This window comes from Salmo salar, chromosome 14, assembly GCF_965601325.2.
Source record: "Salmo salar chromosome 14, fSalSal1, whole genome shotgun sequence".
NCBI classification, from domain to species: Eukaryota; Metazoa; Chordata; class Actinopteri; order Salmoniformes; family Salmonidae; genus Salmo; species Salmo salar.
This window is the reverse complement of record NC_138304.1, coordinates 101,423,383-101,449,041: the sequence shown is the minus strand read 5'-3', so window position 1 is coordinate 101,449,041 and position 25,659 is coordinate 101,423,383. Positions and strand designations below refer to the sequence as shown.

The 25,659-nt window shown below is 42.4% G+C and overlaps 1 protein-coding gene and 1 pseudogene across 1 annotated transcript; both read left to right on the top strand.

Moving 5' to 3' along the window:
- Positions 1 to 3,097: 3,097 nt before the first annotated feature.
- LOC106570685 (uncharacterized) lies at positions 3,098 to 5,855 on the top strand (annotated as a pseudogene).
- A 2,274-nt stretch (positions 5,856 to 8,129) lies between these two features.
- Positions 8,130 to 25,356, top strand: LOC106570678 (regulator of G-protein signaling 1). The gene is made up of 6 exons (XM_014143149.3): positions 8,130 to 8,778; positions 9,910 to 10,608; positions 12,253 to 12,302; positions 14,152 to 14,282; positions 21,991 to 22,157; positions 22,424 to 25,356. The coding sequence occupies exons 2-6, from the start codon at positions 10,084 to 10,086 to the stop codon at positions 22,592 to 22,594; spliced, it is 1,044 nt and encodes a 347-aa protein (XP_013998624.1). The 5' UTR covers positions 8,130 to 8,778; positions 9,910 to 10,083; the 3' UTR covers positions 22,595 to 25,356.
- Positions 25,357 to 25,659: the final 303 nt, after the last annotated feature.

Genomic DNA, 25,659 nt, shown 5'->3' with positions numbered 1-25,659 from the left:
CACATACACACACACACACACACACACACACACACACACACACACACACACAAACACACACACACACACACACACACACACAAACACACACACACACACACCCTTTAAACCCCCTATGCTCCTTTGAGACCCCTCTTTCAAAATCACCGAGATCTCTCTTCTAGCCATGGTAGCCAAATATTTGGCAACTGGGCATTTTTATACATGACCCTAAGGATGATGGGTTGTTAACTTCTTAATTAAATCAGTAACCACGCCTATGTGGAAGCACCTGCTTTCAGTATACTGTACTTTGTGTCTCTCATTTACCCAAGTGTTTCCTTTATGTTGGGAGATAACTGTATAACTTCAAGAGCCTTTCTCTCTATATGAAGCCTAAAGAAATCTATAGTAGGGTTCGAGAGTCTTCTAAAGTGTTTCGAACACACACACACACATATACACACATATATATACACACACACACACACACACACACAGAGAGAGAGAGAGACACTTTTGGTTTGTACGCATCACACGGTTCCACAGATGGTGCTGTCATGACTGCCCTGTGAGGTCACAATGGGTCAGATCAGCTTGTTAATGGCTGACAACAGCCGCAGAGGGGAGAAGATGCAGCACTAACCTTTGATGATCTTCATCAGATGACACTCCTAGGACATTATGTTATAAAATACATGCATGTTTTGTTCAATCAAGTTCATATTTATATCAAAAAACAGCTTTTTACATTAGCATGTGACGTTCAGAACTAGCATTCCCACCGAACACTTCCGGTGAATTTACTAAATTACTCACGATAAACGTTCACAAAAAAGATAACAATTATTTTAAGAATTATAGATACAGAACTCCTTTATGCAATCGCGGTGTCCGATTTTAAAATAGCTTTTCGGTGAAAGCACATTTTGCAATATTCTGAGTAGATAGCCCGGCCATCACAGGCTAGCTATTTTGACACCCACCAAGTTTGGTACTCACCAAACTCAGATTTACTATAAGAAAAATTGGATTACCTTTGCTGTTCTTCGTCAGAATGCACTCCCAGGACTTTCTACTTCAACAACAAATGTTGGTTTGGTTCCAAGTAATCCATAGTTATATCCAAATAGCGGCGTTTTGTTTGTGCGTTCAAGACACTATCCGAAGGGTAACGAAGGGTGACGCGCCGGCGCATTTCGTGACAAAAAAATTCAAAATATTCCATTACCGTACTTCGAAGCATGTCAAACGCTGTTTAAAATCAATTTTTATGCGATTTTTCTCATAAAATAGCGATAATATTCCGACCGGGAGTCGTTGTTTTCGTTCAAAGACTGAAAATGTAAAATGGCCTCTTCACGTGCACGCGCGCCCCCGTCTCATAGTTCTCAGATCGACCACTATCCAAATGCGCTACTGTTTTTCAGCCAGAGACTGCAGAGTCATCATTCAACGTTCTGGCGCCTTCTGAGAGCCTATGGGAGCCTTAGAAAGTGTCACGTTACAGCAGAGATCCTCTGTTTTGGATAGAGATGACAAAGAAGGCCAAGAAATGGTCAGACAGGGTACTTCCTGTACAGAATCTTCTCAGGTTTTGACCTGCCATTTGAGTTCTGTTATACTCAAAGACACCATTCAAACAGTTTTAGAAACTTGAGTGTTTTTTGTACCCAAAGCTACTAATTATATGCATATTCTAGTTTCTGGGCAGGAGTAATAACCAGATTAAATCGGGTATGTTTTTTATCCGGCCGTGAAAATACTGCCCCCTATCCATAACAAGTTAAAGCATAGATTACTTGATGTGAAAAATACATAATAGGGTCTGTTTGTATGTATGTCTGTATTGTCTAAAGACTATACCGTACCCACGTCTAGCTAGGACTCCCCTCACCCCGAAAGCGCAACTTCTTGCCGTTATCTTATCACTAACACATTTACCACAGTACAATTAATGGTTCCTACAGAGATAGACTGTGAATAAGGGAACTCACAAGTAAATACATTCATGATTTCTTATTCCAAATGGGCGGTGGTTGGTGTGCAAAGTATTATGATTCCTGTGAGAGTAGTTTCCAAGCGTATCCAAGTGTTGTGTATCTCTTTCTCTCTCTCTCGCTCTACCCCTCCCTCTTTTGGAAAACAAGCCGTCATATTTTGTCAGTCCACTAGGGACCTTTGTCTCATATAAAGGGTGTATGTTTATTCTGTGTAATTATTTAGTTAGCTAGTAAATAAATGATTATTAAACCAATAGTGGTGTAGTACTGAATCATGTGCAAGGCTGGGGGTTTTGCAGATGCATGAGGTTACGACAGTTCAGAATGAAGATATGATAAGAGGTAATGATTAATCAGATGACTGTTTATCGATGTAATAGAGTTTAATTCAGGAGATGGTAACTCTTTAAACAACCTCTTCCGTGGTGCCCCAAAATCCTAATGCATTATATATATATATATATTTTTTTCCCTTCACATTTTCAAACAGTACATTTATATTTTCCAACGGCGCTATTCATTTGGGTGAGATTTTTTTCTTGCCTGAGTCGCGTCGTTTCACTGCCAAAAATAAAATGAAACCATCTAGTGTTCAGCGAAATAACAACACAATGTCAAATACAGGTAGCCTAGTCAAATAATTAACATGATTTTTTTTGTATGCAAATTAACACAAGCTTACGGACAATGTCAAATGTGATATAGCGAAGCACCTGAGTGAGTTGGGTGCGCAATTACGCAGGTACTTTCCCGAAACGGACGACACAAACAACTGGATTTGTTATCCGAAAACTAAATGCAGACTGTGTGTGGAAAATGAAATAAGACTGAGACTCTCTCCAATGAAAAAATAAGGTTTTATATGTAAGATGGATAAATAAAGAGCAAAATTATTGATTATTATTATATTATTATTATTTGTGCCCTGGTCCTATAAGAGCTCTTTGTCAGTTCCCATGAGCCGGGTTGAGACAAAAACTCACACTCATTCTTATGTTTAATAAATGTATCGTATTGTATAGTGTGTGTGTGGCAGGCTTACAATGATGGCAAAAAAACAACATTTGAGAGTGTGCTGACCCTGCTGCTAGAGGGGGTACGCAGCTGGGGGTTGAATGTTTGAAGAGGTAGGGGACTATAAGAAGTTTGGGAACCACTGGTCTAATGTGATTTCTCATGTTGAAGACAGAGCGTTTCTACACCTTGTGGCCCTGCAGAGGCTAGACCTGGCCCATAACCAACTCACCACCATCTCAGTCCACATGTTTTAGGGACAACCTCTCAGCGCTACACCTGGATAACAACCTAATCACGACTATCATCCCCTCTCTGGATCTATATGTAGTGAACTTAAACCAACAACAAAGTACTTGATCTAAAAGCTGTTCAGCCCCTCTTACGTTTTACCAAGTTGGAAGGAGTTGTATATTGGTAAGAACAACTTTACTTCGTTTGAATCGAGGAAATTATCAGACATGTCCGTAGGGCTGAGGTTGCTGGATGTATCCCAGAATCATTTTACATTTTAGTCATTTAGCAGACACTCTTACCCAGAGCGACTTACAGTAGTGAATACATTTCATACATTTTTTTTCTTCTTCTCTCCATACTGGCCCCCCGTTGGAATCAAACCCACAACCCCTGGCATTGCAAACACCATGTTCTACCAACTGAGCCACAGGGAATCCATTGGAAAGGTTCCAGGCATCACAACAGATGTTCTTCCTAACCTTCAGAATTTAAACCTCTCCTACTGTGGCCAACATGGAAGCATGGAATGGGATGTAGGCAGACAGGTCTTTTCTGGGTGACATATACTTGCTAGACCCGAGTGGCGTCCAGATATCCTTAGAGGATATGAGTATGGTACTTCAAAGCTTCACCAATTCTTTGTTGACATCTCGGACACTTTTTCTAATTTAAGGAGAAAGACATCCTTTGCTATAAAAGTGGGCAATATTGCCTGTTACATATCTACTCTGAGTGTACTTCGACTGGAAAAATATTTTTTTGAATTGCTGTACAGGAATTGCTGTAGCCCCCCCCAAAAAGCTTGATTTATCAGACATTAATATGTCTGATCTGTTTGAGTCGTTATTTAGATCCATTAAGCAGCTGATAAATCTAAGACTAAGCCACAACAAGCTATAATCTGTATCAAATGCCATAAGGAATCTCCCAACTCTAAATTTCTTGGATGTCAGTTTCAATAATATCAATACTCTGGATTGCTCAGATTTTGCCAATCTAACAGGACTCATACAACTCGTCCTTTACCACAATAAGATGTGCCCTCCAGGATTTGAAGGAAGGACCTTTTTTTTCACCTTTATTTAACCAGGTAGGCCAGTTGAGAACAAGTCCTTTATTTAACCAGGTAGGCCAGTTGAGAACAAGTCCTTTATTTAACCAGGTAGGCCAGTTGAGAACAAGTCCTTTATTTAACCAGGTAGGCCAGTTGAGAACAAGTTCTCATTTACAACGGCGATCTGGCCAAGATAAAGCAAAGCAGTTCGACACATACAACAACACAGAGTTACACATGGAATAAACAAACATACAGTCAATAATACAGTAGGAAAAAAATGAATGAAAAACCTTGAATGATGCTTTCAATAGAGACCCTGCAGTTGAATGGAAATAAGCTAAACCCAATCAATAAAGAAGACTTCGAAAGTTTACAATCACTCAACAGTTTTGCTTTTATTGACAATCAAATTACCAGTATGGAAAATGGGGAAATTGAGGGATTGGTCAACCTTACAACCCTCACTCTGGCTGCAAATAAAATCCCTTCACACATACACTACCGTTCAAAAGTTTGGGGTCACTTAGAAATGACCTTGTTTTTGAAAGGAAAGCACATTTCTTGTCCATTAAAATAACATCAAATTGATCAGAAATACAGTGTAGACATTGTTAATGTTGTAAATTACTTTTGTAGCTGGAAACGGCAGATTGTTTATGGAATATCTACATAGGCATACAGAGGCCCATTATCAGCAACCATCACTCCTGTGTTCCAATGACACGTTGTGTTAGCTAATCCAAGTTTATAATTTTAAAAGACTAATTGATCATTAGAAAACCCTTTTGTAATTATGTTAGCACAGTTGAATACTGTTGTTCTGATTAAAGGAGCAATAAAACTGTCCTTCTTTAGACTAGTTGAGTATCTGGAGCATCAGCATTTGTGGGTTCGATTACAGGCTCAAAATGGACAGAAACAAAGCACTTTCTTCTGAAACTCGTCAGTCTATTCTTGTTCTGAGAAATTAAGGCTATTCCATGTGAGAAATTGCCAAGAAACTGAAGATCTCGTACAACGTTGTGTACTACTCCCTTCACAGAACAGTACAAACTGGCTCTAACCAGAATAGAAAGAGGAGTGGGAGGCCCAACTGAGCAAGAGGACAAGTACATTAGAGTGTCTAGTTTGAGAAACAGACACCTCAGAAGTCCTCAACTGGCAGCTTCATTAAATAGTACCCACAAAACACCAGTCTCAATGTCAACAGTGAAGAGGTGACTCCGGGATGCTGGCCTTCTAGGCAGAGTTGCAAAGAAAATGCCATATCTCTGTCCAGTGTCTGTGTGATTTTGCCCATCTTAATCTTTTCTTTTTATTGGCCAGTCTGAGATATGGTTTTTACTTTGCAACTCTGCCTAGAAGGCCAGCATCCCGGAGTCGTGATCCTGGAAGAGATCCCAGACCAGCAGCTCTCTTCTTACCACCGCATGAGTAGGCTGCTAAAGAAACAGACCGACCTGAGCTGGCTCAGAGCAGGGGAGCACACCGGGGTCTTCTGGCAGAAACTCCGGGTGGCTCTGGAGACCAGGGACTCCATCCTCACCGGGGTGGAGAGACAGTGACAGACACAAACTAAGTGTAATAACCTAGATGTTCTGAACTTTATCGGAAAAGTTATGATATTAACATGACAACGTTATAGACAAATGTCCATCCATTTTATATGAATTCTGAATTTAAAATTAATTAATTAATTAAATTAATAACATTTTATTTTTGTGTCAAATTGTCGATTGGCAACCAATCTCGTATGGGATTAATTGACACATAAACAAACATTACAATAATTCACTATGGTAATTAAATGATCATTCTCTATAATTAGAAATTCATCTAATATACTTGAATTAAGTTACATGCCTACCCATCTAGGTAAATATTGAACAAAATGTGAGTAGGCCACTGGAAAAAAAAGTTTTAATTTTCTTAGCTTTGCCTAATATCATTGGTGTTTTTTTTATTCATGTATAATTATTACAACAGTGTCCTACCTTATTTTCGGTTGTTAATTTGTGCAGGGAAATCCCTTTTGACTTGTAATGTTCTAATGTTCATGATGAATAAAAGTTTGTAAAAGTTTGTCAGTTATGCTTCATTTCAACTAGCAAGCCACTTGTTAGCTAATACTAGCTAGCTGACAAGCTAATGAAGATAACTAACTAATGCTAGCTAGCTGACAACCCAATGAACATAATGAATGCTAGCTAGCTGACAAGCTAATAAAGATAACTAACTAATGCTAGCTAGCTGACAACCAAATGAACATAACGAATGCTACCGTGCTGACAAGCTAACTAGCTGACAAGCTAACGCAAAACACTCAGATGAAGATGGGTAACTAAGCTATCAAATCAAATCAAATTGTATTTGTCACATGCGCCGAATACAACAGGTGTAGACCTTACAGTGAAATGCTTACTTACAAGCCCTTAACCAACAATGCAGTAAGAATAACACATAATTAAAGAGCAGCTGTAAATCAACAATATCTTGCTGGTTTGCTAGGTTAGATCCACATGATGATCTTGATGTAATTTTAACTCCACCCACTATCCATTCAGCCTCTATGATTACAACGAGGCAAGCATAACGATGCAAACCTCCAGGACAGATGCAAACCTCCAGGACAGACCCCCCCCCCCCCCCCCCCCCCCCCACACACACACACGACAAAGCACCATCTGACGTCACAACTTCGGTCTGTAGAGTGGCAAGTCTACCACTAGAGGGAATGTCATCTCTATAAATGCCATCTCTATAAAATGTCAAGTTCACAACACTCTGTAACTTCAAAAGCCTGTCTGCTATGGAAACGTAACCACAAGTACAGTGATTGTAGACTTGGAAACATTTATGAACACTGTCTGTGGTGTTGCCTGTGGTTGATGTTGAAAGACTCACAGGGAGTGTAGCCATCTCCTGTGGCTTCCTCTGCTCATCCACCTGCCGCAGAACCTCAGATATACACACACACAACACAATGATGTTGCAACTCATTTTTTTCCCCACGAGGATTGTTTACGTATTTATATTACATTGAATTATATTATGTGAAATATTAGTCTAGGGTGGTAGTTGGATAAGGAGCGTCAGCGTTGAGCTCACTGAACTGTTGAATGGCCACTATCAGAGATGTGCTGTTTTGCTTACGGAGTGGTCATAGAGTGGAGTTTCAGGGTTAGAGTAGTCTAGTCCACCACCCGTCTCTGTCTGTCTGTCTGTCTGTCTGTCTGTCTGTCTGTCTGTCTGTCTGTCTGTCTGTCTGTCTGTCTGTCTGTCTGTCTGTCTCTCTCTGTCTGTCTCTGTCTCTCTCTCTATGTTATGGTTGATATGTTGGTTTAGGGTCAGGGAACTCAGGGATAGCGGAATACTGATTGAAGCAGAGAATTGGCATGCAGTGGGATGAACATGATATCTGTGTAGTTATCATGCTCTATAGTGGTGTATGCCTGAGTATGTCTACTGGATAATTGCATTACTCAATCAGGAATGTCCTCGAAAGCATTACAGGCATTGCAGCAATAGATTGGTAATCTGTAGTGCACATAGAACATATCTACCACTTCTTAGATTTGATTTCAATGAGAATGACAGATCTATAACACACATTTCTATGTGAATTTGTCCAAAAAGGTAGACATTTCAGCTTTTAATGGAAACGCACCCTAGCAAGCTATTGTTGCATCTATTTTCTATGCAAACTTTATAAATGTCGACAACAACAAAAAAATCGCTGGACAAGTTAACCGGAAACATAGCTACTGATTCTACTCATAACAAGCCCACCCCAGTGAGTTCTTCCAAAGTGGGTTATTGCGTTTTTTCCTGGACACACCTACAATTATGTGAATTATGCTCCAAGTGACAACGGCAAACTGAGACGGAGTTGTGGGTGGCGACACAGACAAGAGGTGTTTCTGGGTCATTCACGTGTGAAATAATTACAAAACAGCTCTGCGTGAAGTTGGAGATAGAGAAACTTTCTCGGTGCTAGTAATTTCGTTCGTGTCTCGGTCCGCTTGCTATTTATTTGCAACTATTCGGTAACACATGCAGCGTCAGGATACTGGTGACGATTGAGAGCAGTTGGTAGAGAGAGAGAGAGAGAGAGAGAGAGAGAGAGAGAGAGAGAGAGAGAGAGAGAGAGTGGGCGTCCGCGACTCTGCTTCTTGCCAGGGGTGTCATTATTAGTCCAAAACGTTTTGGAACGGAACTCGTTTACTCCAAACGGGAAACGAGAGTTTCTCAATAGGCACATTTAGGTAGATCCTTCCCCGTTTCGTTCCATTTTCTTCCGTTTGGTTTCTAGTGAATACACCCCTGGCAACGCTCCGAAATCACAAGTGAGACGCTCAGCTAAACCAAACCTAATCGAATTGAGACTTATCATATGGTTCAAACAGAGGACTTACTTCCCGGGACAGAGAACTATTTGGAGCCGAAGTCATGAAAGCACAGGTGGCAGAGTAACCGCAGGACATCGAGGTAATACATTTTACCCCCGGTTCTTTTTGTTTACACTGTAGTGTTTACAAGGAGTTAATATAAACTCCCCCATGGGATTGAGATACGACTTCTGATTTAATATAGTCAGCAGCCGTCTCAACAGTTATGTCACATACACCGGATAGGTGCAGTGAAATTTAGTTTTACATAGTCAGCCATAGTACAGTACCTCTGGAACAAATTATGGTAGATGCCTTGCTCCAGGGCATATCGACAGATTTCCCCCTCCACCCACAACCCTTGTTGGCTCGGGTATTCGAACTAGCGACTTCTTGGTTACTGGCCCAATGCTCTAACCGCTAGGCTACCTGACACTCATGTAATGCCTTATAGGCAGCCCAAGTTTAAGATGTTATTTATACCCAAGATAAACACTGAATGTTTAGCAGATGTTACCGCAATAACATCTGTTAAACACGTGTATGTGACCCAATACAGTTTGATTTGAGAGTTATTACTTTAAAATACACAATGTTGACAACAGTGTTTTAACACTGTTAAAATAAAATCAGTCTCACTCACATGTGATCTTTTGTCACAATACTGTATGTCATTTAGATGTGGGTCAAGTTGCAGGGAGACAATTCACTCAAATAAGTACAAATCTGAACACAAATCAGTAGACTGGTGTGGCTACAGTGTATCTAATTATTGCAGCCAAGGGGCCAACACGTTTATGTTAAGGTCTTTTCATATCAGTTGAAAACTAATAGGTGCTTTCAATATGTCACGTGAATATCATCAGGGGAAAAAGAGCACAGCTTTCTCTTGATCTCACATTAAATGTAGCGTGTACTCGACAGCAATGGACATGGCACTTGTGATCATACATACTCATGATCTCTGTTCAAAAGTAGAACACTATTTTAGGGAATAGGGTAGCTTTTAGGATGCGGCCCTGTGTTTCTACCTGTAGCTGTACAGCCTTGTGAGCATGTCAGAGTGGCTGGTTTTGACTCAGCAGCTTGCAGCCTTAACTCTGTAAAAGTGTACCAATGATGTGAAACAGTACACTGTGCCCCTGATGAATTTATACATTTTCTGCGATTGTCCAATTTGATCTTCCTCTCTCTCTCCTTTCCCCTTCCGTCTCTCTGTTTCCTTTTATAGACTGTTCTTTGCTGCAGTCTTTCCTCCAGACACTCTCTCTCTCTTTTGTCTTCCATTTCCCGTACCCGCTTGGCTTCCCTTCTCTGGTTCTCTACCTGCACCTCTATCCCTCCTTCCATCCATCCGGCCATCCATCCTTCCTTGAGTCTCTCTCCATCCGGCGGCGCTGCCATCATGCGTCGGTTCAGCTCCGAGGGGTCCCTACTGAATATGGACTTCCTGCCGTGGAAGAAGGTGGAGCTGAAGGACCAGAACTACCACAGCCGGGACGGGGAGTCAGGCACCTACACCCCCCACCTAGGGGAGGACGAACTGGATGGGCGAACCACCTCTCTCCCCCCCACACCCATCATCCTGGAGCCTGAGGCCAGCCCTGGGAGGACAACGGGGAGGGGGGAGCTGGGCAAGGAGCACAGCGTCAGCGTGGAGAACGTCACCGAACTGGGGAAGCCAGAGGGTAAGGGTCATCTGAGAGTGGTGAACCTCAGTGAAGGATGCAGGGCGTACAGTGACGGCCAGTTGGCGCCAGCGACTTCGGATAGCAGCACAGAGAGCGTGGGCAGGCACGACCGGCCTCCGCCCTCTCCCTCATACTCAACCTTTGACTCCAGCCCCTTCTCCTTCAAGTCACAACAACGGTCCCAGGCCAGAGCCAAGCTGTCAGCAGCCAAGCTACATCTGAAGAGCCTGTTTGGGCAGGTAAAGAGTGAAGTGGGAGGTCAGGGTCACTAGAGGAGTGGTCTCTGACAGTGTGTTTGGTATTGGATGTGTTAGGCTACTGTATGGCAATGAATAGCTTGTGTGAGTGATGGCTTTTGACTACTTTAGTTCTAATTTAGTTCTAGCTTAGTTCTACATTAGTTCTAGATCTACATTAGTTCTAGTTCTACATTAGTTCTACATTAGTTCTAGTTCTACATTAGTTCTACATTAGTTTTAGTTCTACATTAGTTCTAGTTCTACATTAGTTCTAGTTCTACATTAGTTCTACATTAGTTTTAGTTCTACATTAGTTCTAGTTCTACATTAGTTCTACATTAGTTTTAGTTCTACATTAGTTCTAGTTCTACATTAGTTCTACATTAGTTCTACATTAGTTCTACATTAGTTCTACATTAGTTCTAGATCTACATTAGTTCTAGTTCTACATTAGTTCTACATTAGTTCTAGTTCTACATTAGTTCTACATTAGTTCTACATTAGTTCTAGATCTACATTAGTTCTAGATCTACATTAGTTCTAGTTCTACATTAGTTCTACATTAGTTCTAGATCTACATTAGTTCTAGATCTAGTTTAGTTCTACATTAGTTCTACATTAGTTCTAGATCTACATTAGTTCTAGTTCTAGTTTAGTTCTAGATTAGTTCTAGTTCTAGTTTAGTTCTAGCTTTACCACTGAGTGAGCAGAGTTTGCACATTTTAGACCATTTCATTGGAGTCTGGTGAAATCTCTACCCCTCCCGGGGCACAGGAGAAGCTAAACAAATGCACCTCCTGTAGTGTCCTGCACCCCCTGTAGTATCCTGCACCCTCTGTAGTGTCCTGCACCCCCTGTAGTATCCTGCACCCCCTGTAGTATCCTGCACCCCCTGTAGTGTCCTGCACCCCCTGTAGTGTCCTGCACCCCCTGTAGTGTCCTGCACCCCCTGTAGTATCCTGCACCCCCTGTAGTATCCTGCACCCAGTGGTGTAAAAAGTACCCAATTGTCATACTTGAGTAAAAGTAAAGATACCTTAATATAAAATGACTAAAGTAAAAATGAAAGTCACCCATTAAAATACTACATGAGTAAAAGTCTAAAAGTATTTGGTTTTAAACATACTTAAGTATCAAAAGTAAATGTAATTTCAAAACTAAACAGAAGTATCAAAAGTCAAAGTAAAAGACTGAATATGAAATTATTTATACTATCTCAACTGCACACATTTACTTTTTTAGTCATATATTCAAAATTTGATTGAAATTATGTGTAACTCATTAAGCGCTCTTAAAATCCATAATTTTATCCTTTGTGTAAAAGCATCTGCTAAATGGCAAAACCAATGAATACCAAGTTTGGTAGTGGCAAGTCCTTCTCCTATTTCTCATGTATGTTGGCACACACACTGAAATCAACTACGTCTTTTCCAGAGGCAACGTTGGATGTTTTCTTATGACGACGATGACGCAAAAATATTGCTCAAACAGAACTTCCTTAAATGATATCTTACGATTGGGTCTAAAACCAAGGAGGTCATACCACTGAGGTGTGTGTGTGTGTGCTGCCTGCCTGCCTGTTAGTGTGTGACACATGCCGATGATTTAAAATTGGAAGTAAACTAATCGTGTCTCTATTTTCAGAGTCCCCATTCGTCACACCCCAACCTGTTTAACCCAGAACAGAAAGACCGGTAAGCTCATCAACGTGCCTGGGCATTGCATTCCGATGGTAATCCAAAGTAAGTTTGGGGGAAAAAATGTTTTGATCGTCAACGCTGATGTCACTCGGATATACCAAAATATCCTTGTATCCTTGTCACTTCATTGGTATTCAGTAACTGTCTTAGTAATCGCTCCACACATTTCCTCCACTGTGGGCAAAAAGCCTGGGGACAGGGTTTCTTTCTAAGAGGAAGATGTTGTCTAAGGCAGAGTCCCAGGCCAAATAGCACCCTATTCCCTATGTAGTTCCGTATGGCACCCTATTCCCTATGTAGTTCCAGACGGCACCCTATTCCCTACGTAGTTCCGTATGGCACCCTATTCCCTACGTAGTTCCGTATGGCACCCTATTCCCTACGTAGTTCCGTATGGCACCCTATTCCCTACGTAGTTCCAGACGGCACCCTATTCCCTACGTAGTTCCGTATGGCACCCTATTCCCTATGTAGTTCCAGAAGGCACCCTATTCCCTACGTAGTTCCGTATGGCACCCTATTCCCTACGTAGTTCCGTATGGCACCCTATTCCCTACGTAGTTCCGTATGGCACCCTATTCCCTATGTAGTTCCAGAAGGCACCCTATTCCCTATGTAGTTCCAGACGGCACCCTATTCCCTACGTAGTTCCGTATGGCACCCTATTCCCTACGTAGTTCCAGACGGCACCCTATTCCCTACGTAGTTCCGTATGGCACCCTATTCCCTATGTAGTTCCAGACGGCACCCTATTCCCTACGTAGTTCCGTATGGCACCCTATTCCCTATGTAGTTCCAGACGGCACCCTATTCCCTACGTAGTTCCGTATGGCACCCTATTCCCTATGTAGTTCCAGACGGCACCCTATTCCCTATATAGTTCCAGACGGCACCCTATTCCCTATGTAGTTCCAGACGGCACCCTATTCCCTATGTAGCTCCAGACGGCACCCTATTCCCTACGTAGCCCATATGGTTCTTGTCAAAATTAGTGCACTATACAGGGAATAGGATGTAATTTCCCTGGTCAGAAGTAGCGCACAACATAAGGAATAGGGTGCCATTTGGAACTACATAAGGAATAGGGTGCCATTTGGGACTACATAGGGAATAGGGTGCCATTTGGGACTACATAGGGAATAGGGTGCCATTTGGGACTACATAGGGAATAGGGTGCCATTTGGGACTACATAGGGAATAGGGTGCCATTTGGGACTACATTGGGAATAGGGTGCCATTTGGGACTTCATAGGGAATAGGGTGCCATTTGGGACGTACAGTTAAGAAGTTCCGTTTGGAAGGATGCCACCGGTTGTAATGATACTGAGCCATCCAGTTGTGGAAATGAGGGTGGTGTCATCATGGAATCAGATCCACCAACACATACTCTTGTCATCTCCCTGTCTCTCTCTTTCCCTGTCTCTCTCTCTCTCTTTCCCTGTCTCTCTCTCGCTTTCCCTGTCTCTTTCCCTCTTTCCCCTCTCTTTCCCTGTCTCTCTCTCTGTCCCTGTCTCTCTCTTTCCATCTCTCTCTCCGTCTCTCCCTTTCCCTGTCTCTCCGTCTCTCTCTCTCTCTCTCTCTCTCTCTCTCTCTCTCTCTCTCTCTCTCTCTCTCTCTCTCTTTCCCTGTCTCTTTCCCTCTCCTTGTCTCCCCATCTCTCCTTACCCCTCCTTTCTCTCTCTGTCTCTTCCTCTCTTCCTTCCTCTCTCTTTCCCTTTCTCTCTTTCCCTCTCTCTTTCCCTCTCTCTCTCATTCTCTTTTGCTCTTTCCCTGTCTCCCTCTCTCCTTACCACTCCCCTCTCCCCCTCTCTCCCTGTCCCTTCTTCTCTCCCTTCCTCTCCAGTGCTAAAGAGCAGCGGTCTCGCCTCCCGTTCCTTTGCCAATGGAGTCAGATGGGCCACAGCAAGGCCAAGTTCAGCCGGGAGGAACTGGATAAGTGGGCTGAGTCGCTGGACGCCCTCCTGGGTAGTCAGAGTAAGTAGACTAGGCCACCCTCCTGGCCAGTAGACTAGGCCACCCCCCTTTGGCCAGTAGACTAGGCCACCCTCCTGGCCAGTAGACTAGGCCACCCCCCTTTGGCCAGTAGACTAGGCCACCCTCCTGGCCAGTAGCCTAGGCCACCCTCCTGGCCAGTAGACTAGGCTACCCTCCTGGCCAGTAGACTAGGCCACCCCCCTGGCCAGTAGACTAGGACCCCCTCCTTTGGCCAGTAGACTAGGCTACCCTCCTGGCCAGTAGCCTAGGCCACCCTCCTGGCCAGTAGACTAGGACCCCCTCCTTTGTCCAGTAGACTAGGCCACCCTCCTTTGGCCAGTAGACTAGGCCACCCCCCTTTGGCCAGTAGACTAGGACACCCCCCCTTTGGCCAGTAGACTTGGTCACCCTTCTGGACAGTCGGAGTAAGTAGACTAGGGCCCTATTCATTACTGCACACCGTAGCAAAGGTTTTTTGTTTTAAACGGAAAACTAAAATCATTCGCCAGCTACTTGATTAGGTTCTAGAGGGGATAGGTATTAAAAAAATATACTAGAATGAGGAGAGGAAGCAGTGTGGTAGCTCCACCCCCCCCCCCCCCCCCCCCCCCCCCCAAGTCTATGAGCCAATCGTCTCCTTCCCCAATTGGAAAGATATGTAGTACACCTGCCAATTTATCCAAATGTCCAATGTAAAAGACAGTATTTTATGTTTTTAAATAATACGAGTTCTACATTTGCTTCATGAGTTATGCATGACCGCAGTTAGATTCCATATGTGTTATTTAATAGTTTTGATGTCTTCGCTATTATTCTACAATGTAGAAAATAGTCCAAAATGAAGAAAAAACCCTTGAATGAGTAGGTGTGTCCAAACTTTTGACTGGTACTGTGAAATAACTTGTAAATGGGGCTTTCTCCATTCTGATTGTTTGAGAATGTAAATGGGGCTTTCTACATTCTGATTGTTTGAGAATGTAAATGGAGCTTTCTCCATTCTGATTGTTTGAGAATGTAAATGGGGCTTTCTCCATTCTGATTGTTTGAGAATGTAAATGGGGCTTTCTCCATTCTGATTGTTTGAGAATGTAAATGGGGCTTTCTCCATTCTGATTGTTTGAGAATGTAAATGGGGCTTTCTCCATTCTGATTGTTTGAGAATGTAAATGGGGCTTTCTCTATTCTGATTGTTTAATACTGTTCAATCAAACTTCAACCAAAGGTTGATCTCATTTGAGATCACTTCCACACTGCCACATAAGGCTGCATGATATTTTTACCAAATGTTGCAATTGCGATTTGCCAGTTCCACTTTGATTTAGAAGATACTGTTACACAAACAACATGCTGATTTAGGCCTACACCAGCACTGGTATCAGGCTGTATTAGCTAGCAACATTTTACTCTGACTCAGTACATTTATTAGCTAGTCAGCTAACTAGCGATTAAAATTAGCTGCTAACATGATTTAGTGACAACTTGCAAAGAAAGTACAAACTAGCTGTTTGCAGATGTAAGAAACACAAACTAATATTTGAATTATTTACATTTACATTACATTTAAGTCATTTAGCAGACGCTCTTATCCAGAGCGACTTACAAATTGGTGCATTCACCTTATGATATCCAGTGGAACAACCACTTTACAATAGTGCATCTAAATCTTTTAAGGGGGGGGGTTAGAAGGATTACTTTATCCTATCCTAGGTATTCCTTAAAGAGGTGGGGTTTCAGGTGTCTCCGGAAGGTGGTGATTGACTCCGCTGTCCTGGCGTCGTGAGGGAGCTTGTTCCACCATTGGGGTGCCAGAGCAGCGAACAGTTTTGACTGGGCTGAGCGGGAACTGTGCTTCCTCAGAGGTAGGGGGGCCAGCAGGCCAGTGGTGGATGAACGCAGTGCCCTTGTTTGGGTGTAGGGCCTGATCAGAGCCTGAAGGTATGGAGGTGCCGTTCCCTTCACAGCTCCGTAGGCAATCACCATGGTCTTGTACCGCTGTTGTAACAGTTTGTGGTCCTTATCACGTACGGGTGTTTCCATTAGCCTTCCATTTATAGTTACATTAAAAGAAAGCTTTGAAAGAGAAAGCGTCTTTGTTAAACGCTTGGAATAGTTTTCTTGCTTTTCTAGTGATGTTGTTGTCAGTTAAAAGGTAAGTTCTAGGTTGCCATGGCTACACATGCCCCACACAGCATACATTGTTAGGTATATGGAGCTCCCGAATGGTGCAGCGGTCTAAGGCACTGCATCTCAGCGCAAGCGATGTCACTACAGTCCCTGGTTCGAATACAGGCTGTATCACATCCGGCCGTGATTGGGAGTCCGATAGGGCGGCGCACAATTGGCACAGCGTCGTCTTGGTTTTGCCTGCGTAAATAAGAATTTGTTCTTTATTAACTGACTTGCCTAGTTACATAACAGTTATAGTCCTACAGGAATCTGGGACATTGGAAAACCCGTTTATGCTTATAGGTAGCCTGTAGACACAGGCCACATGTCTCAATGGCTGAGTTTAGACAGGAAGTCCGATTCTGATCTTTTGCCTAATTATTGGCAAAAAAGAGCTTATCTAATTGGCTGCATTTACACTTGTCTTTTGACCAATTGTCCCTTTTCAGATTCGGATTCAAAGCATTATTGTCCATTCTTATAGAATGGAAATGTCTATATTTACAGAGAGTCTTAAATGACAAAATCGTAAATGCATACACTTAAATACTATCAGTCTACTCTTATTAGAAATATACACTTCTATCTAGGGATTGTCATATAGATCAATTGAAAGTAGTTTTCTCACTGAAAGCAGTTACTTTATATGATTTACATGCGCGTGCGCGCACACACACACACACAAACACACATACAGTGGGGGAAAAAAGTATTTGATCCCCTGCTGATTTTGTACGTTTGCCCACTGACAAAGAAATGATCAGTCTATAATTTTAATGGTAGGTTTATTTGAACAGTGAGAGACAGAATAACAACAAAAAAATCCAGAAAAATGCATGTAAAAAATGTTATAAAATGATTAGCATTTTAATGAGGGAAATAAGTATTTGACCCCTCTGCAAAACATGACTTAGTACTTGGTGGCAAAAACCCTTGTTGGCAATCACAGAGGTCAGACGTTTCTTGTAGTTGGCCACCAGGTTTGCACACATCTCAGGAGGGATTTTGTCCCACTCCTCTTTGCAGATCTTCTCCAAGTCATTAAGGTTTCGAGGCTGACGTTTGGCAACTCGAACCTTCAGCTCCCTCCACAGATTTCCTATGGGACCTTAATGTGCTTCTTCTTGAGCCACTCCTTTGTTGCCTTGGCCGTGTGTTTTGGGTCATTGTCATGCTGGACTACCCATCCACGACCCATTTTCAATGCCCTGGCTGAGGGAAGGCGGTTCTCACCCAAGATTTGATGGTACATGGCCCCGTCCATCGTCTCTTTGATGCGGTGAAGTTGTCCTGTCCCCTTAGCAGAAAAACACCCCCAAAGCATAATGTTTCCACCTCCATGTTTGATGGTGGGGATGGTGTTCTTGGGGTCATAGGCAGCATTCCTCCTCCTCCAAACACGGCGAGTTGAGATGATGTCAAAGAGCTCCATTTTGGTCTCATCTGACCACAACACTTTCACCAGTTGTCCTCTGAGTCATTCAGATGTTCATTGGCAAACTTCAGACGGGCATGTATATGTATTCTTGAGCAGGGGTACCTTGTGGGCGCTGCAGGATTTCAGTCCTTCACGGCGTAGTGTGTTACCAATTGTTTTCTTGGTGACTATTGTCCCAGCTGCCTTGAGATCATTGACAAGATCCTCCCGTGTAGTTCTGGGCTGATTCCTCACTGTTCTCATGATCATTGCAACCCCACGAGGTGAGATCTTGTATGGAGCCCCAGGCCGAGGGATATTGACAGATCTTTTGTGTTTCTTCCATTTGCGAATAATCGCACCAAATGTTGTCATCTTTTCACCAAGCTGCTTGGTGATGGTCTTGTAGCCCATTCCAGCCTTGTGTAGGTCTACAATCTTGTCCCTGACATCCTTGGAGAGCTCTTTGGTCTTGGCCATGGTGGAGAGTTTGGAATCTGATTGATTGATTGCTTCTGTGGACAGGTGTCTTTTTACAGGTAACAAACTGAGATTAGCAGCACTCCCTTTAAGAGTGTGCTCCTAATCTCAGCTCGTTACCTGTATAAAAGACACCTGGGAGCCAGAAATCTTTCTGATTGAGAGGGGGTCAAATACTTATTTCCCTCATTAAAATGCAAATACATTTATAACATTTCTGACATGCGTTTTTCTGGATATTTTTGTTGTTATTCTGTCTCTCACTGTTCAAATAAACCTACCATTAAAATTATAGACTGATCCTTTCTTTGTCAGTGGGCAAATGTACAAAATCAGCAGGGGATCAAATACTTTTTTTCCCCCACTGTACACACCACTCTAATATTAGTAATATGTATACAAGATCCGAGTACACAATCTGGAATACGTAGTGTATACAGATTGTGAACTTAAGGTTGCTCAACCACTTAGTTAAAGGTCAATAGCTAGAGGTTCTGGAAAGCATGCAGTGATTGTGGTAGCCAAGCTTAGTCTGACAGTCTGCACAACTTTAACACGACATACAGGCTGTTTACGAGGATAACTTTAACATACAGGCTGTTTTACGAGGATAACTTTAACATACAGGCTGTTTACGAGGATAACCTTAACATACAGGCTGTTTACGAGGATAACTTTAACATACAGGCTGTTTACGAGAATAACTAACATGACATACAGGCTGTTTCCGAGGATAACTAACATGACATACAGGCTGTTTATGAGGATAACTAACATGACATACAGGCTGTTTACGAGGATAACTTTAACATACAGGCTGTTTACGAGAATAACTAACATGACATACAGGCTGTTTACGAGGATAACTAACATGACATACAGGCTGTTTATGAGGATAACTAACATGACATACAGGCTGTTTACGAGGATAACTAACATGACATACAGGCTGTTTACGAGGATAACTTTAACATACAGGCTGTTTACGAGAATAAATAACATGACATACAGGCTGTTTACGAGGATAACTAACATGACATACAGGCTGTTTATGAGGATAACTAACATGACATACAGGCTGTTTACGAGGATAACTAACATGACATACAGGCTGTTTACGAGGATAACTTTAACATACAGGCTGTTTACGAGAATAACTTTAACATACAGGCTGTTTTACAAGGTATTGTTGATATGCTGCAGTGGCCACACTTGTTCTAGACATTGTGAATTCTCTCCTCTGTGTGTGTCACATACATGCGCATTAACGTGTTGCCCTGTCTAGCCCAGCCATTGACGTGTTGTAACCACTGTGTCCGCAATCTGGGGCCCTTTTACATTTCCTCACTCAGTCATCCTCTTTGCACAAAAATATGTTGCAACCCAGTGTCTAAGCAAAAACAAGAAGTGAAAGAGAGAGAGAACGAAGTAGAGGGATGGAAGGAGAGAGAAAGAAGTAGGGGGGAGGGAGAAAGAAGTAGGGAGGGAGAGGGAGAGAAATAAGTAGGGGAGGGAGGGAGAGAGAGGCAGTATGGAGGAGATGTATGTCTGACTGATTTTAGATGGCAATAATGAAAATGTAGTGAAAAAAATCCTATGATTTGATTTTAGGACTTTTACAGTCTGTGCATACATTGGTGAGAACAAGTATTTGATACACTGCCGATTTTGCAGGTTTTCCTACTTACAAAGCATGTAGAGGTCTGTAATTTTTATCATAGGTACACTTCAACTGTGAGACGGAATCTAAAACAAAAATCCAGAAAATCACATTGTATGATTTTTAAGTAATTAATTTGCGTTTTATTGCATGAAAATAAGTATTTGATACATCAGAAAAGCAGAACTTAATATTTGGTACAGAAACCTTTGTTTGCAATTACAGAGATCATACATTTCCTGTAGTTTTTGACCAGGTTTGCACACACTGCAGCAGGGATTTTAGCCCACTCCTCCATACAGACCTTCTCCAGATCCTCCAGGTTTCGAGGCTGTCGCTGGGCAATACAGACTTTCAGGTCCCTCCCAAGATTTTCTATTGGGTTCAGGTCTGGAGACTGGCTAGGCCACTCCAGGACCTTGAGATGCTTCTTACGAAGCCACTCCTTAGTTGCCCTGGCTGTGTGTTTCGGGTCGTTGTCATGCTGGAAGACCCATCCACGACCCCCCTTCAATGCTCTTACTGAGGGAAGGAGGTTGTTGGCCAAGATCTCGCGATACATAGCCCCATCCATCCTCCCCTCAATACGGTGCAGTCGTCCTGTCCCCTTTGCAGAGAAGCATACCCAAAGAATGATGTTTCCACCTCCATGCTTCACGGTTGGGATGGTGTTCTTGGGGTTGTACTCATCCTTCTTCCTCCAAACACGGGAAATGGAATTTAGACCAAAAAGCTCAATTGTCTCATCAGACCACATGACCTTCTCCCATTCCTCCTCTGGATCTTCCAGATGGTCATTGGCAAACTTCAGACGGGCCTGGACATGCGCTGGCTTGAGCAGGGGGACCTTTCTTGCGCTGCAGGATTTTAATCCATGACGGCGTAGTGTGTTACTAATGGTTTTCTTTGAGACTGTGGTCCCAGCTCTCTTCAGGTCATTGACCAGGTCCTGCCGTGTAGTTCTGGGCTGATCCCTCACCTTCCTCATGATCATTGATGCCCCACGAGGTGAGATCTTGCATGGAGCCCCAGACTGAGGGTGATTGACCGTCATCTTGAACTTCTTCCATTTTCTAATAATTGCGCCAACAGTTGTTGCCTTCTCACCAAGCTGCTTGCCTATTGTCCTGTAGCCCATCCCAGCCTTGTGCAGGTCTACAATTTTATCCCTGATGTCCTTACACAGCTCTCTGGTCTTGGCCATTGTGGAGAGGTTGAAGTCTGTTTGATTGAGTGTGTGGACAGGTGTCTTTTATACAGGTAACGAGTTCAAACAGGTGCAGTTAATACAGGTAATGAGTGGAGAACAGGAGGGCTTCTTAAAGAAAAACTAACAGGTCTGTGAGAGCCGGAATTCTTACTGGTTGGTAGGTGATCAAATACTTATGTATTCAGTCTCTCACAGTTGAAGTGTACCTATGATAAAAATTACAGACCTCTACATGCTTTGTAAGTAGGAAAACCTGCAAAATCGTCAGTGTATCAAATACTTGTTCTCCCCACTGTATTTACGTGCTGTATCTATGTAAATGTTTCTAAGTGTGTGTTTGCATGTCACTATTGGCCAATGGTGTGTACTTGGAAGTCACTGTATTGGCCAAGTGTGTGTGTGTACGAGTGTGTTTGCATGTCACTGTATTGGCCAATGGTGTGTGTGTGTGTGTACAGTATGTACGTGTTTGTTTGCATGTCACTGTATTGGCCAAGTGTGTGTGTACGAGTATGTTTGCATGTCACTCTATTGCCCAATGGTGTGTGTGTGTGTGTGTGTGTGTGTGTGTGTGTGTGTGTGTGTGTGTGTGTGTGTGTGTGTGTGTGTGTGTGTGTGTGTGTGTGTGTACAGTATGTACGTGTTTGTTTGCATGTCAGCGTATTGGCCAGTGTGTGAACATCCCATCTGTCTCCTCTTCCTCTCTAGTGACGTCCTAAATGTGGTGTACTTTCATAAACCCTAATACTCCTCCCCCTCTCTCTCCCCTCTCCAGCCGGTGTGTCTGTGTTTGGAGCATTCCTTCGCTCAGAGTTTAGTGAGGAGAATCTGCAGTTCTATCTGGCCTGTGAGCAGTACAGAAACTCCTCCAACAACTTCAGCCTGCACAGACGGGCCAAGGAGATCACTGTCACCTATATCGAGGCGGGGGCACCGCGAGAGGTATACAGACTTTTGTCTATACATTGACCGGGCAGGCGGGTGGGCCTGTTTCTGTCTGTGGTCCTCCCTGCCTGTCTGACTGGCTGACTTGTCTATCTGTCAGTATCTCTATCCATCTACCAGTATTATGTTGCCATGGTTATCTTTCCTATCTACTACAACCTGTATGGAAGTGTGTTTATTAATCAGTGTCTTCTTAACTGAGCTGGAACCAGTTCATTCTCTCGCTCTCTTTTCTCTCCTCGCTCTCTTTTCTCTCTTCTCAGGTGAACTTGGACAGTAAGACCAGAGATCTAACCACACAGCTCCTACAGGCCCCATCACACACCTCCCTGTCCCACGCCCAGAAACGCATCTACTCCCTCCTGGATACAGACTGCTACCCTCGCTTCCTCCAGTCCACCATCTACCTCACCCTGCTGGGCCAGGCTGACTAGAGACTAAGGGCTCCATTCAATCCATATCGCTGAAGTTCAGCACTATAGCGCAATTTGAAAATTTTAAAGGCAATGTTCCCGCGTTCGCGGACACTGCATTTCACGTTAAACGCTACAGCATATTTTGTCTCAATCTCTGAACTTCCACAATACAAAATGATTGGAGACCTATTGCTGCATCCCTATTGCTGCATCCCTATTGCTGCATCCCTATTGCTGCATCCCTATTGCTGCATCCCTATTCTCCACTCTTCATCCTTTCTCCCGAAGTGCACACTTTTGTAGATATGGAGGAGTGGTGGGGACAGTTGCAGGAGATACAGTTACAATGCAGAGTTAAAGAGGGTTTAAGGGGCAGGGTTTAGTCATTCCAGTAGATGAGCAGGCTTGTGTTCATTAGGGCATGGAACAGAAACACTTAAAAAAAAACAAAAAAACAATTGCAACGGAAAACAAAAATAAGCGTTTCTTGTTGGACAAGTCCAGATAGTCCCTCCCTGTTTGTCAGGTTTTTTTTCTTAATTAGATGCCTAATGAACATGACCCAGGTTATTTTCTGCGAGACAGGGGTCTGTTTTTTCCATGACTTAGAGGGTGCAACCCGAGGTGGCGTGAAACTATGCAGATCTCATTGTTTGTAATCATTAAACATCCTCTTTTTAACTCGATAGGTCCCCCACGGTCCAATGAGCACGTACGGAATGGCGCCAGCGCTGACAGAAAGGAAAAACAGCCCAGGCAATACGGAGCACTAGTTAAAGAACTTTGAGTTACTTGCAGTGCCTTCAGAAATTATTCATACCCCTTGACTTATTCCACATTTTGTTGTTACAACCTGAATTGAAAATCTATTAAATAATATTTTCTAACCCATGTACACACAATATCCCATAATGACAAAGTAAAAACATGTTGATTTTAATTTTAATTTACATAAGTATTCACACCCCTGAGTCAATACTTTGTAGAAGCACCTTTGGCACCTCTCTGGGTAAGTCTCTAATAGTTCTCCACACCTGGATTGTGCAACATTTGCCCATTATTCTTTTCACAAATTCTTCAAACTCTTGTCAGATTGGTTGTTGATCATTGCTAGACAACCATTTTTAGGTCTTGCCGTAGATTTTCAAGTATATTTAATTCAAAACTGTAACTCAGCCACTCGGGAACATTCACTGCCTTCTAGGTTAAGCAACTCCAGTGTAGATTTTGCCTTGTGTTTTAGGTTATTGTCCTGCTGAAAGGTGAATTCATCTCCTAGTGGAAAGCAGACTGAACATGGTTTTCTCCTAGGATTTTGTCTGTGCTTAGATTCCGTTTCTTTTTTTATTCTGAAAAACTCCACAATCCTTAATGATTACAAGCATACACATAACATGATGCAGCAACCACTTTGCTTGAAAATATGGAGAGTTTGCCCCTAACATAACACTTTGTATTCAGGACAAAAAAGTTATTTTCACTCTGTCAATTAGGTTAGTATTGTGGAGTAACAACAATGTTGTTGATCCATCCTCAGTTTTCTCCTGTCACAGCCGTTAAACTCTGTAGCTGTTTTTAAAGTCACCATTGGCCTCATGGTGAAATCTCTGAGAGGTTTCCTTCCTGTCCAGCAAATGAGTTCGGTAGGACACCTGTATCTTTGTAGTGACTATTGATACACCATCCAAAGTGTAATTAATAACTCCACCATGCTCAAACGGATATTCAATGTCTGAGTTAAATTGTTTTTAATTTTTTTTTTTTTTACCTATCTACCAATAGGTGCCGTTTATGAGGCATTGGAAATCTCCCTGGTCTGTGTGATTGAATCTGTGTTTGAAATTCACTGCTCGACTGAGGGACCTTACAATTATGTGTATGTGTGGGGTACAGAGATGAGGTAGTCATTTAAAAAATGTTAAACAATATTTTTGTACACAGAGTCCATGCAAGTTATGTGACTTCTTAAGCACATTTTTACTCCAGAACTTATTTAGGCTTTCCATAACGAAAGGGTTGAATACTTATTGACTCAAGACATTTAAGCTTTTCATGTGTAATTCATTTGTAAAAACATAATTCCATTTTGACATTATGGGGTATTTCGTCTGGCCAGTGACAAAAAATCATCTTAATTTTATCATTTAGAAAATTTCAGGCTGTAACACAACAAAATGTGGAAAAAGTCAAGGTGTGAATACTTTCCGACGGTTTGTAGTGGAAGTGAAACCCAACGCATTTCACACTGGTTGAGGCTGGCCCATTCAAGGAAGTAACCTTTTTAAAGATTGCCTCTAGGAACTCTTTCTGAAAAAGCAATTCCCTTCAAAGACATCCCTCAGATGGGCGGTTTTATTAACACATCAAGACAGATCATTTGTTGCTAGATCGTAAATAATTTGGCACTAGATCATTCAAAAGCTGTATTGCTTCCAAGTAGGCCATCTCACATTAACTTTGTACGCAAGTAGGGAATGCCCCATCAGGCCTTGGCAAACAAAATCAGTGTTGGTTTGATGCTGTTCTTATATGACTGCAGTGTTCGGAACAGTGTATGACAACAGACTCCATTTAATTGGGGGAAACCAAGACAGAGAGAAACCCTTACACTTGATGCTACATTTGTAGATATTTTAAACAGAAATCTGAAGAGAATCCAACAGATAAACAAAGGATATATGATTTATTTCAAGTGTATCATTTGTTTGTACTGAACCTCATGTTAAGTGTTGGTTGTCAGACTATTTTAAAGAAAAATAAATCTAGATTTTTGTACATATGACAGTAGTCCTTGGACATTAAGCATGGCACGGTTGTTCAGTGAGAGCAATAACTTAACACGCTGTGTTCTACATGTTCTATCCGAGGCTGTGTTCTACATGTTCTATCCAAGGCTGTGTTCTACATGTTCTATCCAAGGCTGTGTTCTACATGTTCTATCCAAGGCTGTGTTCTACATGTTCTATCCAAGGCTGTGTTCTACATGTTCTATCCAAGGCTGTGTTCTACATGTTCTATCCAAGGCTGTGTTCTACATGTTCTATCCAAGGCTGTGTTCTACATGTTCTATCCAAGGCTGTGTT

Bases quoted from the DNA above. Each gene is read 5' to 3' on its own strand.
- LOC106570678 (XM_014143149.3), top strand. From the start codon at position 10,084: ATGCGTCGGTTCAGCTCCGAGGGGTCCCTACTGAATATGGACTTCCTG. The intron at 10,609-12,252 runs GTAAAGAGTGAA...CTCTATTTTCAG, and splicing joins TGAAGAGCCTGTTTGGGCAG to AGTCCCCATTCGTCACACCC. The intron at 12,303-14,151 runs GTAAGCTCATCA...CTTCCTCTCCAG, and splicing joins AACCCAGAACAGAAAGACCG to TGCTAAAGAGCAGCGGTCTC.